At 43.2% G+C, this 23,911-nt stretch overlaps 1 protein-coding gene across 2 annotated transcripts in view; it reads left to right on the top strand.

Moving 5' to 3' along the window:
* Positions 1-17,187: 17,187 nt before the first annotated feature.
* Positions 17,188-23,911, top strand: part of CLIC4 (chloride intracellular channel 4) — an 89,695-nt gene continuing 82,971 nt past the window's right edge. Inside the window, exon 1 of one of the 2 annotated variants that reach the window (XM_082423359.1) lies at positions 17,188-17,455. In XM_082423359.1, coding sequence (XP_082279485.1) covers positions 17,384-17,455 — 72 coding nt within the window. In that variant the 5' untranslated portion in view covers positions 17,188-17,383. Of the gene's footprint in view, positions 17,456-17,966; positions 17,991-23,911 lie in introns of those variants that run through there. The other variant, XM_082423360.1, reaches the window with a different exon arrangement.

The following is a 23,911-nucleotide window of genomic DNA, read 5'->3' as shown; positions in this document are numbered from 1 at the left end:
ATGTTTGGAATGGTTTGTTTATCTGTCACCCTCACTAGGCTATTATGAGCTTCACGACTGTGGCTGGGTCATGTCCTAATGTTCACATATTAAAACATTCTTGAAAAATTCTTGTTAAATAAATGAAATAATCCATTCAGATTAATAAATATTTCTTGAGCACTTGCAAATCATGTACAGTACCTAATACTCCTTATCAGACACTGGGCTACTAAGTACCTTCTATGCAATATTTCATTTGATCATTGTCACAGGGGTTTAAGTTAGGTACTTGTAGTATTCCCATTTCATAGATGGGCAAACATTCTGTCCCCTTAACCTGTTTCATTTTTTTATCATAGCACATCACCTCCTGACATATTACGTGTTTATTCATCTGTTTGTGAGGAGCCTGCCTTCCCCCTAGAATGACAGTTCTGTGAGATCAGAGACTCTATTTTGTGTTCTATTTTGCGGTGTTCACAGGACCTAGCACAGTGTCTGGCGCAGAGCAGATGCTCAGTTTATGTCTGTGTTAAACACTATTCCCTCTTGAAAAAACTTTGTTGACTGTCTTCCACCCCAGACTAAGATAGATGCCCCCACTCTGTGCTTTCATAGCACCTGGAAATTATGTGTACTTCCCCTAATCCAGCAGTTATCAGGCTTTGCTGATATTTCTTCTTAAATTTGTGGTTTTCTTGGCCAGCTGCAGACTCTGGGAGGGCAGGACCTGCGGTTAATAATAACAATAACAATGAACATTTGTTGAGCATTTAGCATGGGCCAGCTCTTTCCATGAAGTATCTATCCCATTCAGTAGTTTCAAGGAGCCTATGAGGTAGCACGTTGTCCCCATTTTACAGAGGAGGAAAACTGAGGCTCCTGGAGGTGAAGAGGCTTGCTGCAGGTAAAGTGACGAGTGAGTCACGTGCTAGCAGTGCCTGGCTCAGGCAGTCTGAATTTAGCTTTGGGATCCTTAACCACTACGCACATTGCCTCTTCAGAAAAGACAACAGTCATTTATGCCACAAACTGAGTGGGGAGCACTTGACAAGTGTCTTTTGAATGTCTGACAAGCAGGAAACAAAAAGGTGGTTCCCAGTTCCGGTTCTGCTGATTCCTGGCCCACTCAAGACAATAGGGGGTGGGGTGCTGGACCAGTCTCTGCGGAGAGAGGAGTCATGAAGGGCTTTTTGGAAAGGGCATAACAGTGCTTCTTCCCCCTCACTCTCCAGCTCGGGGCTCAGAGGCTCCAAATTCCTGGAAAGGCCAGTGGGTGAGCCGACCGCCCAGCCCCTACAGCCAGAGTCGGGGTGGCCCCAGTGGTGACGATCTAAGAGGCTGGAGTGTCTTCCTGGCTATTAACAAAAGGGAAACCAACCAACCCACAAAAAAGTCTTCCGAAAGAGAGAAGTCATAGAATGAGTTCTGCCAGTTCAGTCACTCCAAGATGAGGGGAAAAAATTCCCTGGATTTCAGTTAGGGATCCAGCTTTTCCTCCCTCTGGACTACTATGATGTTTATTTTAATTTAAAATAATTTCAAACTAACAGTAAAGTTGCAAGAATAATACAAAAGCTATTAAATATCTTTCACCAGGAATCATAAATTTTTTGCATTTTGCCATGTTTATTTTCTCTCTCTATAGATAGATAGATAGATAGGTAGAGATAGATAGATGATAGATATTAGATATAGGTAGGTAGATAGATAAATAGATAGACACATATAATCCTAGGATACATACTATGGTTTCTGAACCATTTGAGAGTAGATTGCAGACATCACATCCCTGTACCCATTAACACTTCAGTACGTATTTCCAAAAAACATGGATATTCTCTGACATAGCCACAGTACGACAATGAAATTCAGGAAATTTAACATTGATATAATACTTTAATTACTATCCATGTTGCAATCCTGTCAATTGACGCAGTAATGCTCTTTATGGTATTCTTTTCACTCTAGTACGAGCTCCAGGCCAGGTTGTGTGCTGCATTTGGCTGTCACATCTTTTTACTCTTCTCTAATCTGGAACAGCACCCTGCCTCTCTTTGCCTTCGTGACATTGAAATCTTGAAGAATACAGAGCAGTTATTTTATAGACTGTTGCTCGATTTGGGTGTATCTGATGTCTCCTCATGATTAGATTCGGGTTATGCATTCTCAGCTGGTATATTACCAAAGTGATACTGTGTGTTTGTCAGGGTATCACTTCCAGAAGCCCCCAATGTCTGTCTGCCTGGAGAGGGTACTCATTTTGATCACCCCGTTAAGAGGTGGTCTGGTTTCTCCACTGTATAAGTTACAATTTCCCCCCTTGCCAGGAAAAAGCAAGGGGATACTTTAAGGTCATGTAAATATCCTGTTCCTGCAGATTCTTGTAGTGTTTATTTCTGCTCGGCAGGAAGAGGTGCCCAGTCCCCTTTTACCGTCTCGTCCCGGTCATCCTCCTCACTGTGGAACTGGGATGTGGCCCCTCCTAGGATACTATTTCAGCATTATGTGGGGCTTGGACATGTTTACCCCACTTGGGAGCCCTGCTGGTTGAATCCAGGGACTCTGGTCTCTGCCTTGACAGGGTAGATCCAGCAGCTGAAGGATATGGGCATGTTCCGGGGAAGAAAGGACTCCTTTTAGAGCCTCACTTGAAAACGAAGAGGCGAACCTGATGGGAAAGAAAATAAGTGTTGGGCTCAACCTTCAGGACCCTGGCCATGTCTGTGATCAGCTCAGGAAAGGCTGTTGTCCTTCTGTTAGGGACTGTCCCCTGTGTGTACACAAACACTGGTGGTCCTGGTCCAAATATGGACATTGCAATAGGAAGCGTAGCACTATTTGAAGAGATGAGCAGTTGTTTTATATGGGAAACAAACAAATCAACCAACCAAGTCTGCACCTCCAAGTATCACCAAGCCACCAACAAGTGAGGGAACTGGACCACGGGGCATGGGATGCAGCTGGGAAAACACAGACCCTCTGCATTTCCCGTTCCCCCGCTTGCGGGTCTCCTCTGGCTGCTGAGATTCAGCACAGCTCAGAGCTGGGGATGTGTTTATTCTTTTGAAGCGTGAAGGACACTTCTCAGCTTTGAAAAAATACACTTGCCTGCTTGAATTTCAAATAGTTTAACGTCCCCCTCTGCTACCTAGCTGTGATCTAAAGAACTGACTGTTCAGGCCTCAAAGTACCAAAGTACCACTCTAATAAATGAACTGTGGCTACCCAGGGATGGAGAAGAAATGTCCTTATTCAAATCAAACTTTATGGCTGGAAAGGATTGTCGATTTTTGGTCTGATGTTGCAGGGAAGCAGCTGGGTGGTGGAGACCCACCCCTGACATTCTCCTGGGGCGACAGCTGGCTGTCCCTGCACCTTTAGGCAGTAGGAAATGGGCACCTCATCTGAGTCAAGGCCACCAGATCTAGCGGTGATAAATATTTCTCTATGTTGAAAGTCGTGTCCATGGTCTTAGGTCAAGGGGTAAAGGGCAGAGCAGGCACCTGGAGGAAGACTGTTGAATGCAGGGCACTGCCCACAGGGTGTCTGTGGGCGATGGGAGGCGGCAGCGCAATAAAGTGCACTGTCTGGAGTCTGAATAGACTTGGATTCAAATCCCAGCTCTGCCTCTTACTTACCAGCTATTTGACTTGGGCGAGTGATTGAATTTCTCTAAGCCTCAGTTTCCTCCTCTGGCAAATGGGGTTCAATAATAATACTGGACTTGGGTTGTAGGTATTAAATGAGATTGTATATGCAGGCACATATTAAGTGCTCAATGCATCTCTAATAATAGTGTAAACTCTAATAATAATAATAGTGATGATGATGGTGGTCATCATTATTATTTCTGAGCCTCCAGGCTATGTTCGGCTTGGCTAGGAGGTTGGAGCTGGGGTGGAGGTAGAATCGGGGATGTGGGCTGAGGGAGCAGTGAGTGACACTGAACTGAGGCCACCAGGCACAGAATGCCATCATCCTGGTGGCCAGTTCCACTAGTTCCTACCCCCATCAGCCGCGCCATTCTCAGCAACCTTAAACATCATTTTAAGTGACTGTGTATTATTCCATTATATAGATGAACTATAGTTTTTGTTTTTTAAACTATGTTTTATTTGAGTAATTTTTAACAGTTGCCGAATATTCCAATGATTTGTTGGATCGTATTTTGACAGGGAAGCAAAGTGGTGTATTAGAATCTGAACAGGCTTTGAAGATAGAGATCTTCAACTGTTTAGTCAGCATTTTTGAGCATCAGCTTTGGGCCAGGCCCTGTGTATGTGCCGGTCATACAAGGGTAATGCAGATAGACATGGATCTGTCCTCACGAGCTTAGGGTCTAGAGGGGGGTGACAAGCATACAAGTGGACCTGAATTTAAACCCCGGCTGTGTGATCTTAAACAAGTCTCGTGTCTTCCCTGAGCCACAGCTTCCTCCTATACGGAGGCTCAATGTAGCGTGTTATAAGCACAGTGTTCCGCTTACAAACATTAGTTCTCTCTTTTAATGATTAGTGGTTATATAGATATAGATATAGATATGCATACATATAAATATTTATATATGCATATCTATATATGTATGTATATAACATCTATATTATAATATATACATATCTATATATAATATATATACATATCTATGTTATAAAATATATTATATATAACATAATAAAAACATAATTATTAATATATAATTGTTTTTTGCCCTTATGGGTAATATAGCCATGGATAGCCTCCAAAAATATCAACTTTTTCTTTTGGGGTTGGGTTATTTATCATCATGGAATGATTTTTGTTATCCAGCTAAAGAAGTTTTTCTTTTTTTTTGGCTGTGCCCTGTGGCTCATGAGATCTTAGTTCCCCGACCAGGAATTGAACCCAGGCGCCGGCAGTGAAAGCACAGAGTCCTAACCACTGGACCGCCAGGGAATTCCCTAAAGTTTTTCTAAACCCTCTGTTACTCTTCAGTGTTCACTAGGCAAAGAAATGGGCAAGAGCCACTGAATTGGTAGGAGGTCTCAGCAAACAAGTCAGACCTTTTATTTCTCATCTGCCTATTTAGTGTTCCTCCAACACACCAAGGAAATTCTTGCCTCAGTGCCTTTGCACTTGTTGTTCCCTCTGCCTAAAGCACTGTTTGCCTAGGTATTGCCTTCCCTTCCTTCAGCTCTTTACTTAAATGTCATCTTATCGGAGAAGCTGTTCCTACCCCTGACGCACAGCACCTCTCTCCATCCTCTTCCTCTGATTTATTCTTCTTCACAACTCTTATAACCTCCTGACATAGGCATATCGGCCTGGGTATTGGTTTGTTATCTGTCTTCCTAAATAGAATGTAATGTTTGTGAAAGCCAAGATGTTGTCTGTCCTGGGCCTGGAACAATGCCTGGCATATAGAAGGCCCTCAATAAAAATTTGTGCCACGAGTAAATAAAGAGATCAAATGTGACTACTCACAATACTTACAGTATATGCTAGTGTCTGGAAACAGTAAAGAGCTGTTCAAATGGAAGGGAGAATAAAAATAATTGGAAACTTAATACAGTACCTTATTTGGGTGGTAGGCCATTGAAGATCTTGGCTGGGGTGTATGTGAGTGGGGACTGGGGTCGGGGAGGCAGTATTTCCTCCCTGCCAAGCTGGATGAGAGGCTAATGGCCTCCATGGGGATCCAATCCAATTAAGGCCCTGGCTCCAAGTCAACTCGGGTTTCCTTCCTGGCTGTAGCAGCTTTCAAGTAACAAAATGAAACCTGTAACTTTCCCAAGACGAGACAGTCTCCAGGCGAGCAGGGCAGAAAGGGGCTCAGGGTAGGGTTTCTGCTCCCAGGGGAATAGATCTGCATTGCACCCACATGGTTCTAATATTGTGTGTGTGTGTGTGTGTGTGTGTGTGTGTGTGTGTGTGTGTGTGTGTGTGTGTGTGTGTGCCAGGCACAAAAGCTGGTCACCATCCTCAAAACCAGTGCTCACAGAAAAACAGCTGGATGCAGTGGAAAGGCATCAGATGCAAAGCAAGGGGACGTGGGTTCTCAGTTCTACTCCCACCCAGCTGTGTGACAGGGCAGGAAACCAAGAAGGCAGGCAGGGTGAGCCGTGCCCCGAGTCACATAGCTCCCTACTGCAGAGCTGGAAAGGTGACTGTCTACAAGTTTAGGCTTAATTGCACTCACTCAGAATGGTCTTTCAACTGTTTTTGTTTTTGTTTTTCCTTTTTTAAGCCAATTTTTGGGAGAGGTAATACACACCCAAAGGACAAAATTTTAAATTTATGTAAAAAACAGTATATACTAAACAAATCTACACCTCTGTCCTCAGTGACCTAGTTCTCCTTTCTGGGGATAAACACTTGTGCCCAATTCCTTGTGTATCCTTCCAGAGAGAAATGCACATGTGATATATAGTTATGAAAAGATGAGTATGGTATGAGAATGTGATATACAGGCATGCAAAGATGATATACGAGTATCACATTAAATTTTTGACTAATATATCGATAGAAAGACCTACTGTCACAATGATTTTGAGTCTTCCTATCCAAGAATAGATTATGCTTCTCCATTTATCCAAGCATTTTCAAGGTTTTTTTGGTGAATATATATATTGTCTCACATATATATGTTTCTCAAAAGCATTAACATTTTTTCGAATAGAACTTCACATATTATTGAGATGATTTCCTATTTCCCAGATAGTTTTATGTTTTTGCTTGCTTTAATAATTGAGACATCTTCTTCCAAATTTCTAACTAGTGGGGCTTTGAATATAGGAAGGCACTGCTTTCTAAAAAAATATTAACTTGATATCTTATCACATTCAGGAGGTTGTTTATTGTTGGTAATAGATTTCTAGTTGTTTTTCTTTGGAACTAATGTGGAAGACAGTCAGCCCAGTAGATCCTGAACCCATGGATGCTTTGTTAATAAACTCTTTTTGATGTGAATGGTGACCTCTCACATCTGTGTAAACTTCCCCTTCTCTCCCTGACTCAACATAAGCCTCTGTTGTAGACATTATTCCCACACTTGACAGAAGAAACTGAGGCTTGGCAAGGTGAAATGATTTGCCTTAGCTGGTGAGTGGCAGAGTTGGAATTTGAACTGAGGCCTGTTATGCAAAATTTTTGATCTTAGGACGGCGAAACGAAAGAGAGAAGGGGTTAGAGAGGGGTTTGTGCAGAAGAAGCAGAGGTGACATATTTTGAATGCCTACCCTGTGCCAAAAACTTTATGTACCATCTTTCTGAATCCTCCTAAGAACTCTTGGAGGCTGGTATTATGAGCAGATGGCTGGCCAGGGCCTGGGCACAAGGACAAAGAGATCTGGGTTTGATTATTGGCTCTGCTGCTTTTCCAGCTGTGTGACCCTAGGCACACTGCTTGAGTCTCTGAGCCTCAGTCTCTCTGCTGTATCCTTGTTACAAATAGTACCTGAATGGTCCTTCTTTCAATAAAGGTCTGTGTAGTAGAGCCTGTGGCCAGGAAGAACACCTCAGTCCTTGGACCCACACACTGGAACTCCATTTCTAGAACCTAGAAAAGCTGAACTGAAATGTGTCTCCAGCTCCTATGTTTGTTGAGTGACTTTGCTTCCTCCAGGGGAGCCCATATCTACAGGGAGGCTGGAAAGTTGGTGCTTCTGTGGACACAGCATTCAGGTTAAACTTTAGCCAAAACGATGGCTAAGTCACAATTAGCAGGATTTTATAGGACCTAATTCATATCTTTGGGACACATTTGAAGTTCAAAGCTGCATTGGAATTTTCCATAGCTGGGTTGACTGACATCACTAGAGATTAATTAAGCACCTATTATAGGCGTAGTGAGAGAAACAATGATGTGAAACTTAGCACATGGGAAGTTAAAAGACAATGTTTAAATTTTATTTATTCTTTCACTCAATCTTATCAAGATTATTATTAGTTTATTATGCCCCAGGCACTGAGTTAGGCATAGGAGAGCATAAATAATGACTATAGGCATACATGATCTTATCGTACTTTATTGTGCTTTGCAGATATTGCATTTGTTACAAACTGAAGGGTTTTGGCAACCCTGCATAGAGCAAGTCTATTGGCACCATTTCCCAACACCATTATTTTAATTTATTTATGTATTTTTAAAATGTATCTCACACCTATAATGTGCCAAGTACTCTGCTAAATCCTTTACATGTATTATCTCACTTAATCCTTACAATTACCCTGTGAAATTAGTATTATTATCATCCCTATCGCATAAGTAAAGAAACTGAGGCTTAGAGACTAATTTGCTATTTTTCCCATTGTCACTTAGCTAGCAAAGAAAAAGTATTTGAGACCCAGGTCTAGTGTACCAACAGCATTATTTTTATTTTTTATTTTAAAGTAATTAATTTTTAATTTATTTTAAAAATTAAAAAATTTTAAAATTTAATTTTTAATTAAAAACTTTTTTTAAACTTTTAATTTTATATTGGAGTATAGACGATTAACAATGTTGTGATAGTTTCAGGTGCACAGCAAAGTGCACTCAGCCATACATATACATGTATCCATTCTCCCCCAAGCTCCCCTCCCACCTGGGCTGCCAGATAATATTGAGCAGAGTTCCCTGTGCTATACAGTAGGTCCCTGTTGGTTATCCATTTTAAATATAGCAGTGTGTACATCCCAAACTCCCTAACTATCCCTTTCCCCCACCTTCCCCCCGACCCCCATAACCATAACCATAAGTTTGTTCTCTAAGTCTGTGACTCTGTTTCTGTTTTGTAAATAAGTTCATTTGTATCATTTCCTTTTAGATTCCACAATAAGGGGTATCATACAATATTTCTCTTTCTCTGTCTGACTTACTTCACTCAGTATGACAATCTCTAGGTCCATCCATGTTGCTGCAAATGGCATTATTTCATTCTTTTTAATGGCTGAGTAATGTTCCATTGTATATATATACCACATCTTCTTTATCCACTTCTCTGTTGATGGACATTTAGGTTGCTAACATGTCTTGGCTATTGTAAACAGTGCTGCAATGAACACTGGGGTGCATGTATCCTTTTGGACCATGCTTTTCTCCGGATATATGCCAAGGAGTGGGATTGGAGGGTCATATGGTAGCTCTATTTTTAGTTTTTTGAGGAACTCATACTGTTCTCCATAGTGGCTGCACCAGTTTACATTCCCACCAACAGTGTAGGCGGGTTTCCTTCTCTCCACGCCCTCTCCCGCATTTATTGTTTGTGGATTTTTTGATGATAGCCATTTTGACTGGTGTGAGGTGATATCTCATTGTAGTTTTGATTTGCATTTCTCTAATAATTAGCGATGTTGGACATCTTTTCATGTGCCTCTTGGCCATCTGTATGTCTTCTTTGGAGAAATGTCTATTTAGGTCTTCTGCACATTTTTTGATTGGGTTGTTTGTTTTGATAATATTAAGCCTCATGGGCTGTTTGTAAATTTTGGAGACTAATCCCTTGCTGGTTGTGTCATTTGCAAATATTTTAACTTTTTTTGGCTGTGCCCGCGTGGCTTGCGGGATCTTAGTTCCCCAACCAGGGATCAAACCTGCACCCTCAGCAGTGAAAGCACAGAGTCCTAACCACTGGACCACCGGGAAATCCTTAACAGCATTATTTATTTATTTATTTATTTATTTATTTATTTATTTAAAGAGCTTTTAAAAAAAATAAATTTATTTATTTTATTTATTTTTGGTTGCGTTGGGTCTTCATTGCTGCGTGCGGGCTTTCTCTAGTTGCGGCGAGCAGGGGTTATTCTTTGTTGTGGTGTGTGGGCTTATCATTGCGGTGGCTTCTCTTGTTGCAGAGCACGGGCTCTAGGCGTATGGGCTTCAGTAGTTGTGGCATGCGGGCTCAGTAGTTGTGACTCGCGGGCTCAAGAGCACAGGCTCAGTAGTTGTGGCGCACGGACTCAATTGCTCTGTGGCATGTGAGATCTTCCCAGCCCAGGGATCGAACCCATGTCCCCTGCATTGGCAGGCAGATTCTTAACCACTGAGCCACCAGGGAAGTCCCTAAAAGCATTATTTTTCAATTAAGGTACGTACATTATTTTTTCAGGCATAATGCTATTGCACACTTAATACACTACAGTGTAGAGCAAACATAACTTTTATATGCACAGGGAAACCAAAAAATTTGTGTGACTTGCTTTATTAAGATTTTCACTTTAGGGCTTCCCTGGTGGTGCAGTGGTTAAGAATCCACCTGCCAATGCAGTGGACATGGGTTCGAGCCTTGGCCTGGGAAGATCCCACATGCCATGTAGCAACTAAGCCTGTGTGCCACAACTACTGAGCCTGCGCTCTAGAGCCCATTGAGCCACAACTGTTGAGCCCGTGTGCCACAACTAATGAAGCCTGCACGCCTAGAGTCCGTGCTCCGCAACAAGAGAAGCCACCACAATGAGAAGCCCGCACACCGCAATGAAGAGTAGACCCTGCTCGCTGCAACTAGAGAAAGCCTGTGCCCAGCAATGAAGACCCAAAGCAGCCAAAAATAAATAAATAAATAAATGTATTAAGAAAAAGAAAGATATTCACTTTATTGCAGTGGTCTGGAACCGAACTCACATCTCCAAAGTCTGCCTCTAATGTTCACTGAGCACTTAGTATATGCCAGGCAGTGTGTTAGGTGCTTTACATTAATTACCTGTTTAATCTCCATAACAACCCTATGAGGAAGATATTGTAATTATCATCATTTTATATGAAGAGTCAAGCTATAGAGAGGATTGCTCAAAATCACACAGATGGGAAATTAAATATTTTGCTCAACTAAAGATGGATATAGGTTCCTTTTACTCCAAGAATCTCACAGTATACCAAGGAAGAAGACATTGATATGAATAGTAATAATAGCTAACATTTATTAAATGCTTATAATTAAATGCTTTACATGTATTATCTCATTTAATCCTCAAAGTGACTTTGTTAGGTTCTATTGTAGAACCTAATTGTTGTAGTGGTGAGGAAACTTGCTTGAGTTAAGTAACTGATCCAACTGGAATTCAAAATCAGGCAGTTTAGGAACAAGACAAGGTTGCCCACTCTCACCACTATTATTCAACATAGTTTTGGAAGTGTTAGCCACAGCAATTAGAGAAGAAAAAGAAATAAAAGGAATCCAAATCAGAAAAGAAGAAGTAAAGCTGTCACTGTTTGCAGATGACATGATACTATACATAGAGAATCCTAAAGATGCTACCAGAAAACTACTAGAGATAACCAATGAATTTGGTAAAGTAGCAGGATACAAAATTAATGCACAGAAATCTCTTGCATTCCTATACACTAATGATGAAAAATCTGAAAGTGAAATTAAGAAAACACTCCCATTTACCACTGCAACAAAAAGAATAAAATATCTAGGAATAAACCTACCTAAGGAGACAAAAGACCTGTATGCAGAAAATTATAAGACACTGATGAAAGAAATTAAAGATGATACAAATAGATGGAGAGATATACCATGTTCTTGGATTGGAAGAATCAACATTGTGAAAATGACTCTACTACCCAAAGCAATCTACAGATTCAATGCAATCCCTATCAAACTACCACTGGCATTTTTCACAGAACTAGAACAAAAAATTTCACAATTTGTATGGAAACACAAAAGACCCCGAATAGCCAAAGCAATCTTGAGAATGAAAAATGGAGCTGGAGGAATCAGGCTCCCAGACTTCAGACTATATTACAAAGCTACAGAAATCAAGACAGTTTGGTACTGGCACAAAAACAGAAATATAGATCAATGGAACAGGATAGAAAGCCCAGAGATAAACCCACGCACATATGGTCACCTTATCTTTGATAAAGGAGGCAAGCATATACAGTGGAGAAAAGACAGCCTCTTCAATAAGTGGTGCTGGGAAAACTGGACAGGTACATGTAAAAGTATGAAATTAGAACACTCCCTAACACCATACACAAAAATAAACTCAAAATGGATTAAAGACATAAATGTAAGTCCAGACACTATCAAACTCTTAGAGGAAAACATAGGCAGAACACTCTATGACATAAATCACAGCAAGATCCTTTTTGACCCACCTCCTAGAGAAATGGAAATAAAAACACAAATAAACAAATGGGACCTAATGAAACTTAAAAGCTTTTGCACAGCAAAGGAAACCATAAACAAGACCAAAAGACAACCCTCAGAATGGGAGAAAATATTTGCAAATGAAACAACTGACAAAGGATTAATCTCCAAGATTTACAAGCAGCTCATGCAGCTCAATAACAAAAAAACGAACAACCCAATCCAAAAATGGGCAGAAGACCTAAACAGACATTTCTCCAAAGAAGATATACAGATTGCCAAGAGACACATGAAAGAATGCTCAACATCATTAATCATTAGAGAAATGCAAATCAAAACTACAATGAGATATCATCTCACGCCAGTCAGAATGGCCATCATCAAAAAATCTACAAACAATAAATGCTGGAGAGGGTGTGGAGAAAAGGGAACACTCTTGCACTGTTGGTGGAAATGTAAATTGATACAGCCACTATGGAGAACAGTATGGAGGTTCCTTAAAAAACTAAAAATAGAACTACCATACGACCCAGCAATCCCACTACTGGGCATACACCCTGAGAAAACCATAATTCAAAAAGAGTCATGTACCAAAATGTTCATTGCAGCTCTATTTACAATAGCCAGGACATGGAAGCAACCTAAGTGTCCATCATCGGATGAATGGATAAAGAAGATGTGGCACATATATACAATGGAATATTACTCAGTCATAAAAAGAAATGAAATGGAGTTATTTGTAGTGAGGTGGTTGGACCTAGAGTCTGTCATACAGAGTGAAGTAAGTCAGAAAGAGAAAAACAAATACCGTATGCTAACACATGTATATGGAATCTAAGAAAAAAAAAAAAAAGTCATGAAGAACCTAGTGGCAAGACGGGAATAAAGACACAGACCTACTAGAGAATGGACTTGAGGATATGGGGAGGGGGAGGGGTAAGATGTGACAGGGTGAGAGAGTGGCATGGACATATATACACTACCAAATGTAAAATAGATAGCTAGTGGGAAGCAGCCGCATAGCACAGGGAGATCAGCTTGGTGCTTTGTGACCACCTAGAAGGGTGGGATAGGGAGGGTGGGAGGGAGGGAGACGCAAGAGGGAAGAGATATGGAAACATATGTATATGTATAACTGATTCACTTTGTTCTAAAGCAGAAACTAACACACCATTGTAAAGCAATTATACTCCAATAAAGATGTTAAAAAAAAAATAAAAGGATTTAAACTTAAAAAAAAAAAATAAGGCAGTTTACTAGGGAAGCTCACACTGGTACCTGCAACACCACCTGACCTCCTTGATGGGTGATGTAGAATCCAGACTAATGCACTGGTGGAAGGAAGCTCCTTGGAGCAGGGGGATATTTGAGTTGGGCCTTGAAGGATGGTTAGGAGCTTACCTTTTCCCATACCCACTAAGTATACAGTGTGGTGAAGAGACAGTTGTGGGTTGAAATCTCAGCTCTGCCATCTTCCCAAATGAATTACTTGTGTTTATCTCCTCCATTCCCCAGTTTCCTTAACTGTTAAATGCGGACATTGAAAACTATTCATCTGAAACGCCATGAGGAATAAATGTGATTGGATATAAAAACACTCAGCTAGGTATCTGGCATGCAGCATGGGAGCTCAATAGTTGAGATTATGGACAGATGGGTATAAGACCAACAGCTAGTCCCTACAGAGCACTTTCCATGGGCCAGGCACCATTCTAAGCATTCAACATGGACTTATTTATCAACAATCCTTTTTGCTTATGAACAATCATAACTATTATTAGGTACTATTTTTAGACCCATTTTTACAGAGGAGAAAGGTGAACACAGCGAGGTTAAATAAGTTATCCTGAGCTAGCAAATGACAGTGGCAGGACTGGAACCCAGGCAGTCTGGCCCAGAGTCCACATACATAGCACTTTACTGCCTAAATTGCAGAGAGTGGGGTTGAGACAGTCAGCAAGCAGCACCATAGAATCAGGAGTGGGAAGAGGAAAGTGTGTCACCAGGGGAGGCTTTCTGGAGGTGCCATCTTGTCCTTTGGAAAACCTGACTTCTTATTTAGTGGCAATCATAAACAAACACAAACCACCTGGCTTCTCAGATGGGGTGAGCAAGACTTTCCAAATGGTATGTCAGGGGTACAGGAAACCTCAGCTTAAACATGGCACATACACCCATTCCATAAATTCTTATTGTGTACCATGAGCTGTTCTATGAGCTGGGAATATTAGCCATAAGCAAAATTAAACAAAAATCCCTGCCCTCATGGAGTTTGTGTTTGTGCAGGAGACAGACAACGTGCAAATAATAAGTAAGATATATTTCAGAGGGTGATAAGTGTTATGGAGAGAAATAAAGTGGAGGGTAGAATAAGATCCAACTACTTGCAATGTTGAGTAGGATGATATTTAGGGAGATTTCTCTGAGAAAGTGGTATTTGAGCAAAGACCTGAAGGAGGCAAAGGAATGTGAGTTGCAGGAATTCCGGGGGAAGATTATTCCACAGAGGGAGAAGAGCAAGTGCAAAGGCCCTGAGGCAAGAGTGCATTTGGCACATTCAAGGAATAGCAAAGAGGCAGGTGTGGCTGGGATGGAGAGCAAAGGGGAGAGAAATAAGAGATGAGGTCAGAATGCGGTGGGGGTGGACGAGGGAGGAGAACACATCTCTACCCATCTTCAAGATCTGTGTGTGTTATAAAAACAAACGAGTATAGAATGCAAAATATGCTTGCATTTCAAAATTGGAATATGAGACTTGAATGCAATATGCTTGTGGACCCTCCCCCACATACACACCCTGTTTCTCTCCCTCTCTCCCTCTCCCCAGACTGGCACTGCCCATCCATGTGAGCCACATGGGGTTGGAAATTGGGAAACATAGGTATGAGTGGTTGTGATCAGGTTTCAAAGCACAGGCTCTGGGTCTGAGCCTCGGCGATCATCTCTACCTCAAGGCTCTGTGAAGGAGAATGTCACTGGCTTTCTCTCAGTCAGGATCTGAGTCAATAAGGCCTAAAAAAACCTTGGCTTGCTCATCCTTCCAGGCCTTGGTCATCTCCATATCCTGGTGCTGTGAGGCCAGCATGGGGCCATCAACAGACACTGCAGGTAATATTCGCTGATTCAAACTGAATTTGATAAACCTCGGGCACACCTCCGAAAACAGGACCACCTTGAAATATTCCTTTGCCTCAGGGCCAGTCTGAGGCCATCTCTGAGGTTCCATTTGATCGTTTTAGACCGGAATCTGCTTTGAACTGGTTCACTATTTTGGTTTCTTTTCAGGCAGGGAGAGACTGGAAGGGAACTTTGGTTCACTTTCCTGATTCCATGAAAAACTAACACTGGGTATAGTTCAGAGTCCAGCCAGACACTTCAGTTTTGTTTTTGTTTGTTTGTTTTGTTTTTTTTGGTTCAAGTCCCCATCTAGGGGACAGCCTCCTGGCATTTACTTCTTTCCAACAAACAAGCTGGTCTTGGAGACAGTTGAATATGATGCCATCCTAGCCTACAGGGTTGGACAGGGACAGTACAAGGCCCAGGGCAGTGATAACAGCTATCACTGACTGAGCAGGACGTGTGGTAAGGCACGGACCAGTAACAGTCCCACCCGCCCATCTAGAGAATGAAACTGAGGCTTAGGGATTTCAGGATCTTGCAGTTTCAGGACTTAGTCTGACTCCAGATCATGTGCTCTGGGGTAGGATGCTTCTTTAACAGAGTCCCTGCAAGAATATTCGAGCAACTTGCCATAGACTGGGAGAGGGAGAAACTGCAGGTTTCACTGTATTTTCACGCATACCTTCAGTTTGTTCAAACGTTCTGATATGTGCTATGCACTGAGGATGTGGAAAGACAAACCTAGGGCTGGCCCTCTCAGGGCTCAGCCTTCAACTTAAACTGGAAGGCGAGGAGGAGTAGCTGAGTCATGTATTACCGAAAGTCAGAAGAAGGGACAAGTAACTGTTTCCAGAGGGGGTGACATTTGCCCCAGGCAATCAACAGTAGCAAACCCAGACCCGGTGCCTGGCTCAAAGTATAACAGCCCCTGTCCTCAGCGGCTTCAAACCCCAGTACAGTTTTTCCAGTTTGAGGACCACCTACATCAAAAACTTCCTGGTGCTATCTTTAGCAAACAGTAGACTCTGTTGTTAATCAGCCAAATGTATTCATTGACTAAGATTGAAAGTGTAGGTAGATTTAGAGCAACAGTACCAAGTAATAGTGAAAAAAAAAAGTCCTGGTGCTTGTTAAAATGTGAATTTCTCCCTTCCCCACCGGAGGAGAATCAGAGAATTGGGTGAAGCAGGTCTGGGGTGTAGCACCCAGGTGATTCTGATGCACACTCAGGTTTGCCAGGTGAATGGGGAAAGAAATCACGCCAGGAAAGGGGAACCGTATGGACAACGGCTTGGCAGTTCGTTGTAGCCTTCAGGCACTGGGCTTGCTGTTCAAGACTGTAGGCTCTCAGAGGAGAGGGATCGCGTCCGTGCCGTTTATCACCGGGGGCCTGGAACACTGTAGGGCCTCATAAATATTTGTGAATACGCTGGCTCCCAAGACAGAAGTAACGGGAGAGTCAAACGGGAAAATGAAGAAGTCAGAGGAGGGAAAAAACGGTGTTTCTAAGGGGATGAAAACTTTCCCAAAAAGGAAAAGGGAGCTCCGTCTAACACAGGGCGTTGGGGAGGCGACTGCTGCGGGAAAGGGCGATGAGTCCTGGGGGCTGCAGCGGGGGAGAGGGAGGGAGGCGCCTTCTCGCCTCTCCAGGCGACGGAAAGCTGAGGTCACCTGGCACAGCGCCAGCAGCAGCTGCGAGGACGCGCCCGCACTTCGGCGGGAGGCGGTGTCAGGCGCTGGTCCCCGGGGGACTTTCCCTTCCGTCTCCTCTGGAGGCGAGGCTCAGAGTCCCGCCCACCGCCCGCCCAAGCCTTGCCTTCTTTCGGTCCCTACCAAGGCCACTCCCCGAGCCTAAGTCAAGCCGCCTTAGCTGCCTCAAGGAGCCAGAGCGGTCCGCCCACCTCCCTCACCCGAGGCCACGCCCCCGAGCCCCGGCTGTCCTCTTTCCTCCCGGGAGTCCGGAGACGCCGAGCTTTGGCCCCGCCCCCAAACGAGGCCCCGCCCCCGGTACCCCGCCCAGCGACTTGAAACGGCTGGGGCTGCGGCTCACTCAAGAGTGGTGAGCTGGGCGTGGGGCGGTGCTGAGGAACGGACCCTGAGGCGCCGAGGCTGAGGCGAGTTAGACGCCGGGACTGTCCAGGGAGGCGCAACGCGGCAGGAGCCCGTAGCTAGAGCAGCCCCGGAGCAGAAGCAGCCGCCGCCGTCCGCGGAGCCCAGCCGAACCGGCCATGGCGTTGTCGATGCCGCTGAACGGGTTGAAGGAGGAGGACAAAGAACCCATCATCGAGCTCTTCGTCAAGGTGAGCGCTCGCCGTCGTCCCACCCCGCCGAGCCCCCGGCGCTCGCCCGGCCGCGGGGGGCGGCGTCCCTGGGCGCTCCTCAGCCGCAGCGCCCCCGCGCGGCGCCCCGCGCCCGGGCCGAGGGGGAGCGCTGCTCCCGCGCCCCCGGGCCATTGTCTTCGGCCACCCGCGCCTTCCCGCCGCCGAGGCCCGTCGAGGGAGCCGGGGTGGGACCGGGACCCCAGAAAGACAGCACTGCTGGACGGGGGGGCACCGCCTCCCGCCGCCCTGGCCTCGGCGGTCGCCGCACCGTCGTCCCGCGTCCGGGTGGGACTAGCTGCCCCCCTCCCCCCGGGTGCCCCTGGGACCCGGGCAGGGGTGGGTCCTGTCACCCCCTCTCCCCCGCCACCGCCCGGACGCCCGACCTCACCTCACCCCACCCCAGCCCTCGGCTCTCCCAAGTTCACCCCCAGCCCGGGAGGCGAAGCCTCGAGCCCGTCGTGAGCTGATGAGCTGAACTTCTTTGAACGCTTTCTGAGCGTTTCGCTCCCGGCTGGTAGGAAACTGTAACTTTAATTTTCGATTCCATCTGAAACAATTTTTTAAAAAGAGCAGACATTCCTGGGCCTCAGGAAAAGACCGAGATTCCCAACTTGGGTTTTTCTGTCTTAGTTATTTTACCACCATCTGATTTTCTTGTTTCTCAAGCGCGAGTGTTTTGTATGATGCAACATTCTGGCTGCTCCCCTCGGTGTTGCTGCCTCGGGAAAGATTGTGTGTGCCCTTTTGTTTTGAAAGAAAAACTGATGAGGGAAAGAACTCCTCACTTGCTTGGGCTTTAAAGGGTTGATTTTTCCCTTCTGGTCTTTTCAGTTTATATATCCTGAAACTACCATATTTGTAGACAAGTACTACCTCTAGCCCTTTCCTTTTTTCTTTAATATTTTTCGTTTTAGCAAAGGAGAAAGATAGAAGTTATGAACATCTGGATTCAACTGCCTCCCTCAAAACTTCTTTAAAATCCTCGAGATTTTCTTTCTTAGTCACTTACTTAAGCAGGCTCTTTCAGAACCAGGCTCTGAATTGGAGAGTTTAACAGAAATCCAGAACAATTTTGTTGTTTTTTTCCTGAGTTTTTATTTTAAAGAACGGGAGACACTGAAGGGTGTGTTTGAGACATGGAAAGAAGAAATGATCTGCAAGTGATGGAAACAGTGTTTGTTTTAGGATTTTCTTTCAGTTATCAGTTTTAGAAACATTTTGATTCAGGGAACTGAAACAACAGACAGGTATAGAACCCCAGAATATCTTCAACGAGTCTCTCAGTTGCTTCGAGCGGCAGATATAGTACTTTGAGATGCAGGGAATGTAGGAAGAAACCTGAAATAAGAAAAAGGAAGAGGAGTGGGAGACAGCGTGGAGAAGGGAGAAGAGTGGGTCAGAGATAAATGTTCAAAAAATTTCACTGAGCCAGGAATAGGAATGAATTTCCATAAATTCAAAAACAGTGTATCTACTAAACACCTAAAAAACATGTTACTTAAACATGTTACTTTAGAAGTATCATTAAGTTTAGTGTCAGATAAGGGTACTATCAGTAATGGCTTCTTTTCAGCATTGTACTGGAGGTCTAGCCAATACAATAAGACAAGAAAAAGAAATAAAGTATATGAATTAGAGACGAGGAGATCAATGCTTAATGCCCTACTTACTATTAATTTAACTTTTGTTAGAAGGAGAGAGGTGTTTCCCAAACTTGAGTCACTTGCATACCCCTTCTTAGTTTTCCATATATGTGTTGAATTGGTATTATTATTTACTAAATTCAGCCCGTTTTTTAAAAAACATAAACACATTGCCCTAAGCAATACCTGTGAAACTGTGGATTAGGTGTGGTGACTATATTTCTTATGTACATAACTATTGTGTGTGTGTGTGTGCATAACTATTAAAAGAAAAAGTGTTTGTGAGCCACCTAAAAGCATCCTGCTTATCACTAGTTGTAAGCCTTTGTCACTGGGCTTGTTGGCAGAGAACCAGGTTCAAGTCACAGTTCTGCACTCACTGGCTGGTTTAACCTGGGCAAGTTGTTTTCCCTCTCTGAGACTTGTTTTCCTCCTTTGTGGAGTAAGAGATGAAATGTTTTCTGCTGTCCTGTGATTTGGCATAGGTAAAACTTTATACTGATGTAAATCAGGATAACTGTTTCAAAGGGGAAAAAGGGGCCAGGTAAATTGTAGTAAAGAGTGTTCTTGATTTCCAAAATCTATGTGTGGGAAATGCAAATGGAGGAAAATCCCCTAGTAAATACAATTATTTTGAAAGCACTGAAAGGGCAGAGGCTGTGGTTGTCCAGTGTGGTGTGTTAAACAGTGTTAATTATTCTGCTAAGAGATATCTGAGTTTGTAGCAGAAAACTATTATCTACACTTAAAGGAAATGAGTGTAAAAGTGCTACCTGTTTAGGTAGCATTAAATTGAACAGAAATAGGCTAGGACCTTCCCAACTAGTGTGACTGGACTCACAGCTACATTTCTTTCCTTGTGAGTATTGTTTTTGGAGTTGTCTGTCCATGAGCCCAGTGGATCCTCGTTACTTGTATAACAGCAGTGCTCCATTTTTGTTTGTTTACCCCAACACCTATAGGATAGGGTACCCTCCCAATAGTAAAAGAGGCTTACAAAGGCAGTCATCCTCAAGAGTTAGAATGCCCTCTTTCCCTACCCTGAGAGGCCTAGTAGATGTATATATTTTGATACACCAGCCCCACTTGGGGACCACTGATTAATAGGGTGAAGTTCAAACCCTTTAGCAAGGTCATAAGGTCTCTTATCTGCTGCCGGGTTTCTAATCCAATTTGTCCACTTACTAATTGTGTGTCCCAGGACACGTAAACCTCTCTGCCTCATCTGCATAGGTGGGATATTAATAGACCAACCTCATGGGATTAAATTAGTTAATATATGTGGTGATAATAAGCTTAGAACAGTGTCTAGTACACAGTAAGTAAATAAATGCTAGTTGTGTGTCATTTTGTATATACTTATTTGTATGCACATCTCCCCTGCTAGATAGGCAGTAAGTTCCTTGAGGTTAAGGTCTGAATATTGTTCTGAGTCGGTACCAAAGAGGGTACCAGATAGTTGAAATGAGATTGTTTCCTTCTTTCTGAGCATTTTGGTGTTAATATATGCGTCTGGCATGCTTCGGAATTGAGAGCTACTTACTTATTAGAGCCTGGTAGTCTGAGTCTCAAACCTTGGTCCTTCATTTGTTCAACTTTGCCTAGCCTCCAGCCTCCAAGACTCTGTGTGGTTTTATCTATCTTTTTTCCCCTCCATTTTTTTGGTACTTCTGATCTTTTCATGTATCTGCCATGTATTTTCCACCAATATTTCTTCATGGTTACTTTCAGAATTTGGAAGCCAAGATTCTGTATTGGGTAGAAGTCAATATTGTGTTGAACAACAAAATGAGAGAAGTTGAGAAGAGACTGAATTTTTGGATTTTTCCTTTCCTTGTATATGCCTAACTCCTATTGACACTGCTGCCTTCCCCCCAGCCCCCACTAGAATCTTTGGTATGATGTGATGGTATTTCTGATTTTGGTTTAGGAGGAGTCCCTTTGCAGAGTTTAGTTTTATTGGTTGGAATTTAAAGTTGTTGGCATGCCATTTTGCATTGGGACACTCACTGTTGGCAGTCATCTCTAAACTGTTAGAATTGGGGTGGTGTAAAAAGTTAATCTGGTGCAGAGTGGCTTAACACATAAGAATGCTTCTTTTGAGATATTTGGCAGGATTTTTAATGTGTGTGGACCCTGGAGCCAGACTTCTTGGCTTGAATCTGGCTTCTAGTAGTGTGTCAGGGAAGTTTCTTAAGTTCTCAGTACCTCAGTTTCTTGACCTCTAATATCAGGATAATAATAATAACACAATTTTATAGGGTTGCCGAGGGGATTAACTGGTGATCTATGTGTATTAGGGTAGTCTAAGCTTCTGTAAGAAATACTGTAATGTGCCCCAAACAGTGGTTCAGACAAAATGGAAGCTTATTTCCTTTCTCACTTAGCAACCCAGGGAGGGTGTTCTAGATGTTGGTGGCTTTTCTCCTTAGAGTCATTTAGGGACCAAAGTCTTTCCAGCTTCTTTTTCCACCAACCCCCATAGCATTGTCCTCCTCACAGTTGGCAAAGCTGGTTGCTGAGAAGTCCTGGTTGCAGCAGTGGGAGGTGAAGAGTATGGAGGAGGCGCATGTCAAGGCCCCCAGCCCAGAACTTCTACCTGTCACTTCCTTTCATACTCCAGTGGGGAGAACTTTAATCACATGGTTTTGTCTAACTGCAAGGAGTGCTGGGAAATGTGATCTAACCATATATCACTCTATGTAAGTATTAGGAATAGTGCTTGGCACACAGTAGACACCTATTTTTGTTGTTGATGATAGTATATTCTTTTTTTTCGGCCATACAGTGTGGCTTTGCAGGATCTTAGTTCCCCGACCAGGGATTGAACCCAGGCCCTTGGCAGTGAAAATGCAGAGTCCTAACCACTGGACTTCCAGGGAATTCCCAAAAGTATATTATTCTTTTTTTTTAAAAAATTATTTATTTATTTATTTATTTGGCTGCGTCGGGTCTTAATTGCAGCACGTGGGCTCTTCCTTGCGGCGTGCGGGCTTCTCTCTAGTTGTGGCACATGGGCTCTGTAGTTGCGGCATGAGGGCTTTCTAGTTGTGGCCCGAGGGCTCAGTAGTTGCTGCGTGCGGGCTTAGTTGCCCCGCGGCATGTGGGATCCTAGTTCCCTGACCAGAGATCAAACCCACATCCCCTGCATTGGAAGGCGGATTCTTAACCACTGGACCACTAGGGAAGTCCCCTCTCCAATAGTATATTATTCTTAAATGTGGGCTTCATTAATAGAATTCAGGGGATTCTGTAAATCATTGAAATTACATTTAAAATTCTATATGAGTCTTTTTTTGGGGGATTGGGAACCATTGTTCTAAATGGTGGCATTCTGAGTGTAGAGCGTAATTCATACAGGCAAGGTATAGAAGAAAGGTTTGGGCTACATGATCGTTAAAGTCACTTCCATCTTATTATCTGTGATTTAAAGCATTTGTTGGCATGAAGGAAGTGCCTAATACTGAGTTAGGTACTATGGGAGATATAAGAAATTATTAAACATTTTCTACCTTTAGGTTTATAAATTTTATTGGAAAGAAAACAATACAGGATGGTACATGCTTAACGAGTCAAGTGTGGTTCACATTAAGTTGGGCCAGGACGTGTGGGGAAAGATGGAAGTAAGCTTTAACTTGACCTTGAAAAAGTGGCTGGAATAAGTGAATTGGGAATAGCCAAGAATGGGAATATTAGTTTTGACATCATTCGTAAACTCGTTATGCCAGGAAACAGTAGACAGATGATACTTTTGAAGAAGAAGGACCCAGCAATGATTCAAACCCATAGTGCCAGGGAGAGAAGTTATTTAAAAGTTGAGAATGAGACTTTTAAAACCTAACTTTTAGTCTTGTTTGTTCTCCCAACACTTCCCTACTTTTTGGATTGCTGTCTATTCAACAACTTCCCAGTAGCATTTGGGAAGGTGCAAATGGATTGTACAGATGGGCAAACTCTCAGCTGTTTTTTTACAGTATAAAATGGGAGTTCTTTTTTTAAAAAAATTAATTTTATTTATTTAGTTTTGGCTGCGTTGGGTCTTCATTGCTGCACACGGGCTTTCTCTAGTTGCGGCGAGTGGGGGCTACTCTTTGTTGAGGTGCGCGGGCTTCTCATTGCGGTGGCTTCTCTTGTTTCAGAGCACAGGCTCTAGGCGCGTGGACTTCAGTAGTTGTCGTGCGTGGGCTCAGTAGTTGTGGCTTGTGGGCTCTAGAGCGCAGGCTCGGAAGCTGTGGTGCACGGGCATAGTTGCTCCACAGCATGTGGGATCTTCCCGGCCCAGGGCTCGAACCCGTGTGCCCTGCACTTGCAGGCGGATTCTTAACCACTGTGCCACCAGGGAAGCCCGGGAGTTCTTTATATTTTGTTTTGAGGGCAGGTTTTTTTTTTTTTTTTTTTAAACACAGACAGATGAAATAAATTTTCTATAGGCAATGATGCTGAGAACTTTGTTTTAATAATTGAACAAAAACTAACTCAACATCAAGACAGTGTTACCTTGGATGAATTGGTTTGACATTCATTTGAGGTTTCCATAGGGGAAAATTCAGGAGATAGAAATGAATGTAAAAATGTGAAGTTAATGGGAACTCTATTCTTATTATGTTTTGTCTGAGCTGTTCTTGTAGACCTAACAGTGCCCCTCTGAGCAAAGGCCAAGGTGATAATTTTGGTTAAATGTAAAATTCTGAGAGAAAGGGGCCCAAAATGGGTAAGAGATGGGAGGATTCTGAGACAAGGTGACTGAACACATGAAAAGTCTAACGGTAAGGGGCGGGTGGGTGGGAGGGAT

Source organism: Balaenoptera physalus (assembly GCF_965194825.1).
Source record: "Balaenoptera physalus genome assembly, chromosome: 1".
Taxonomy (NCBI): domain Eukaryota; kingdom Metazoa; phylum Chordata; class Mammalia; order Artiodactyla; family Balaenopteridae; genus Balaenoptera; species Balaenoptera physalus.
The sequence above is the reverse complement of the archived record's forward strand: the minus strand, read 5'-3'. Positions and strand labels throughout refer to the sequence as shown.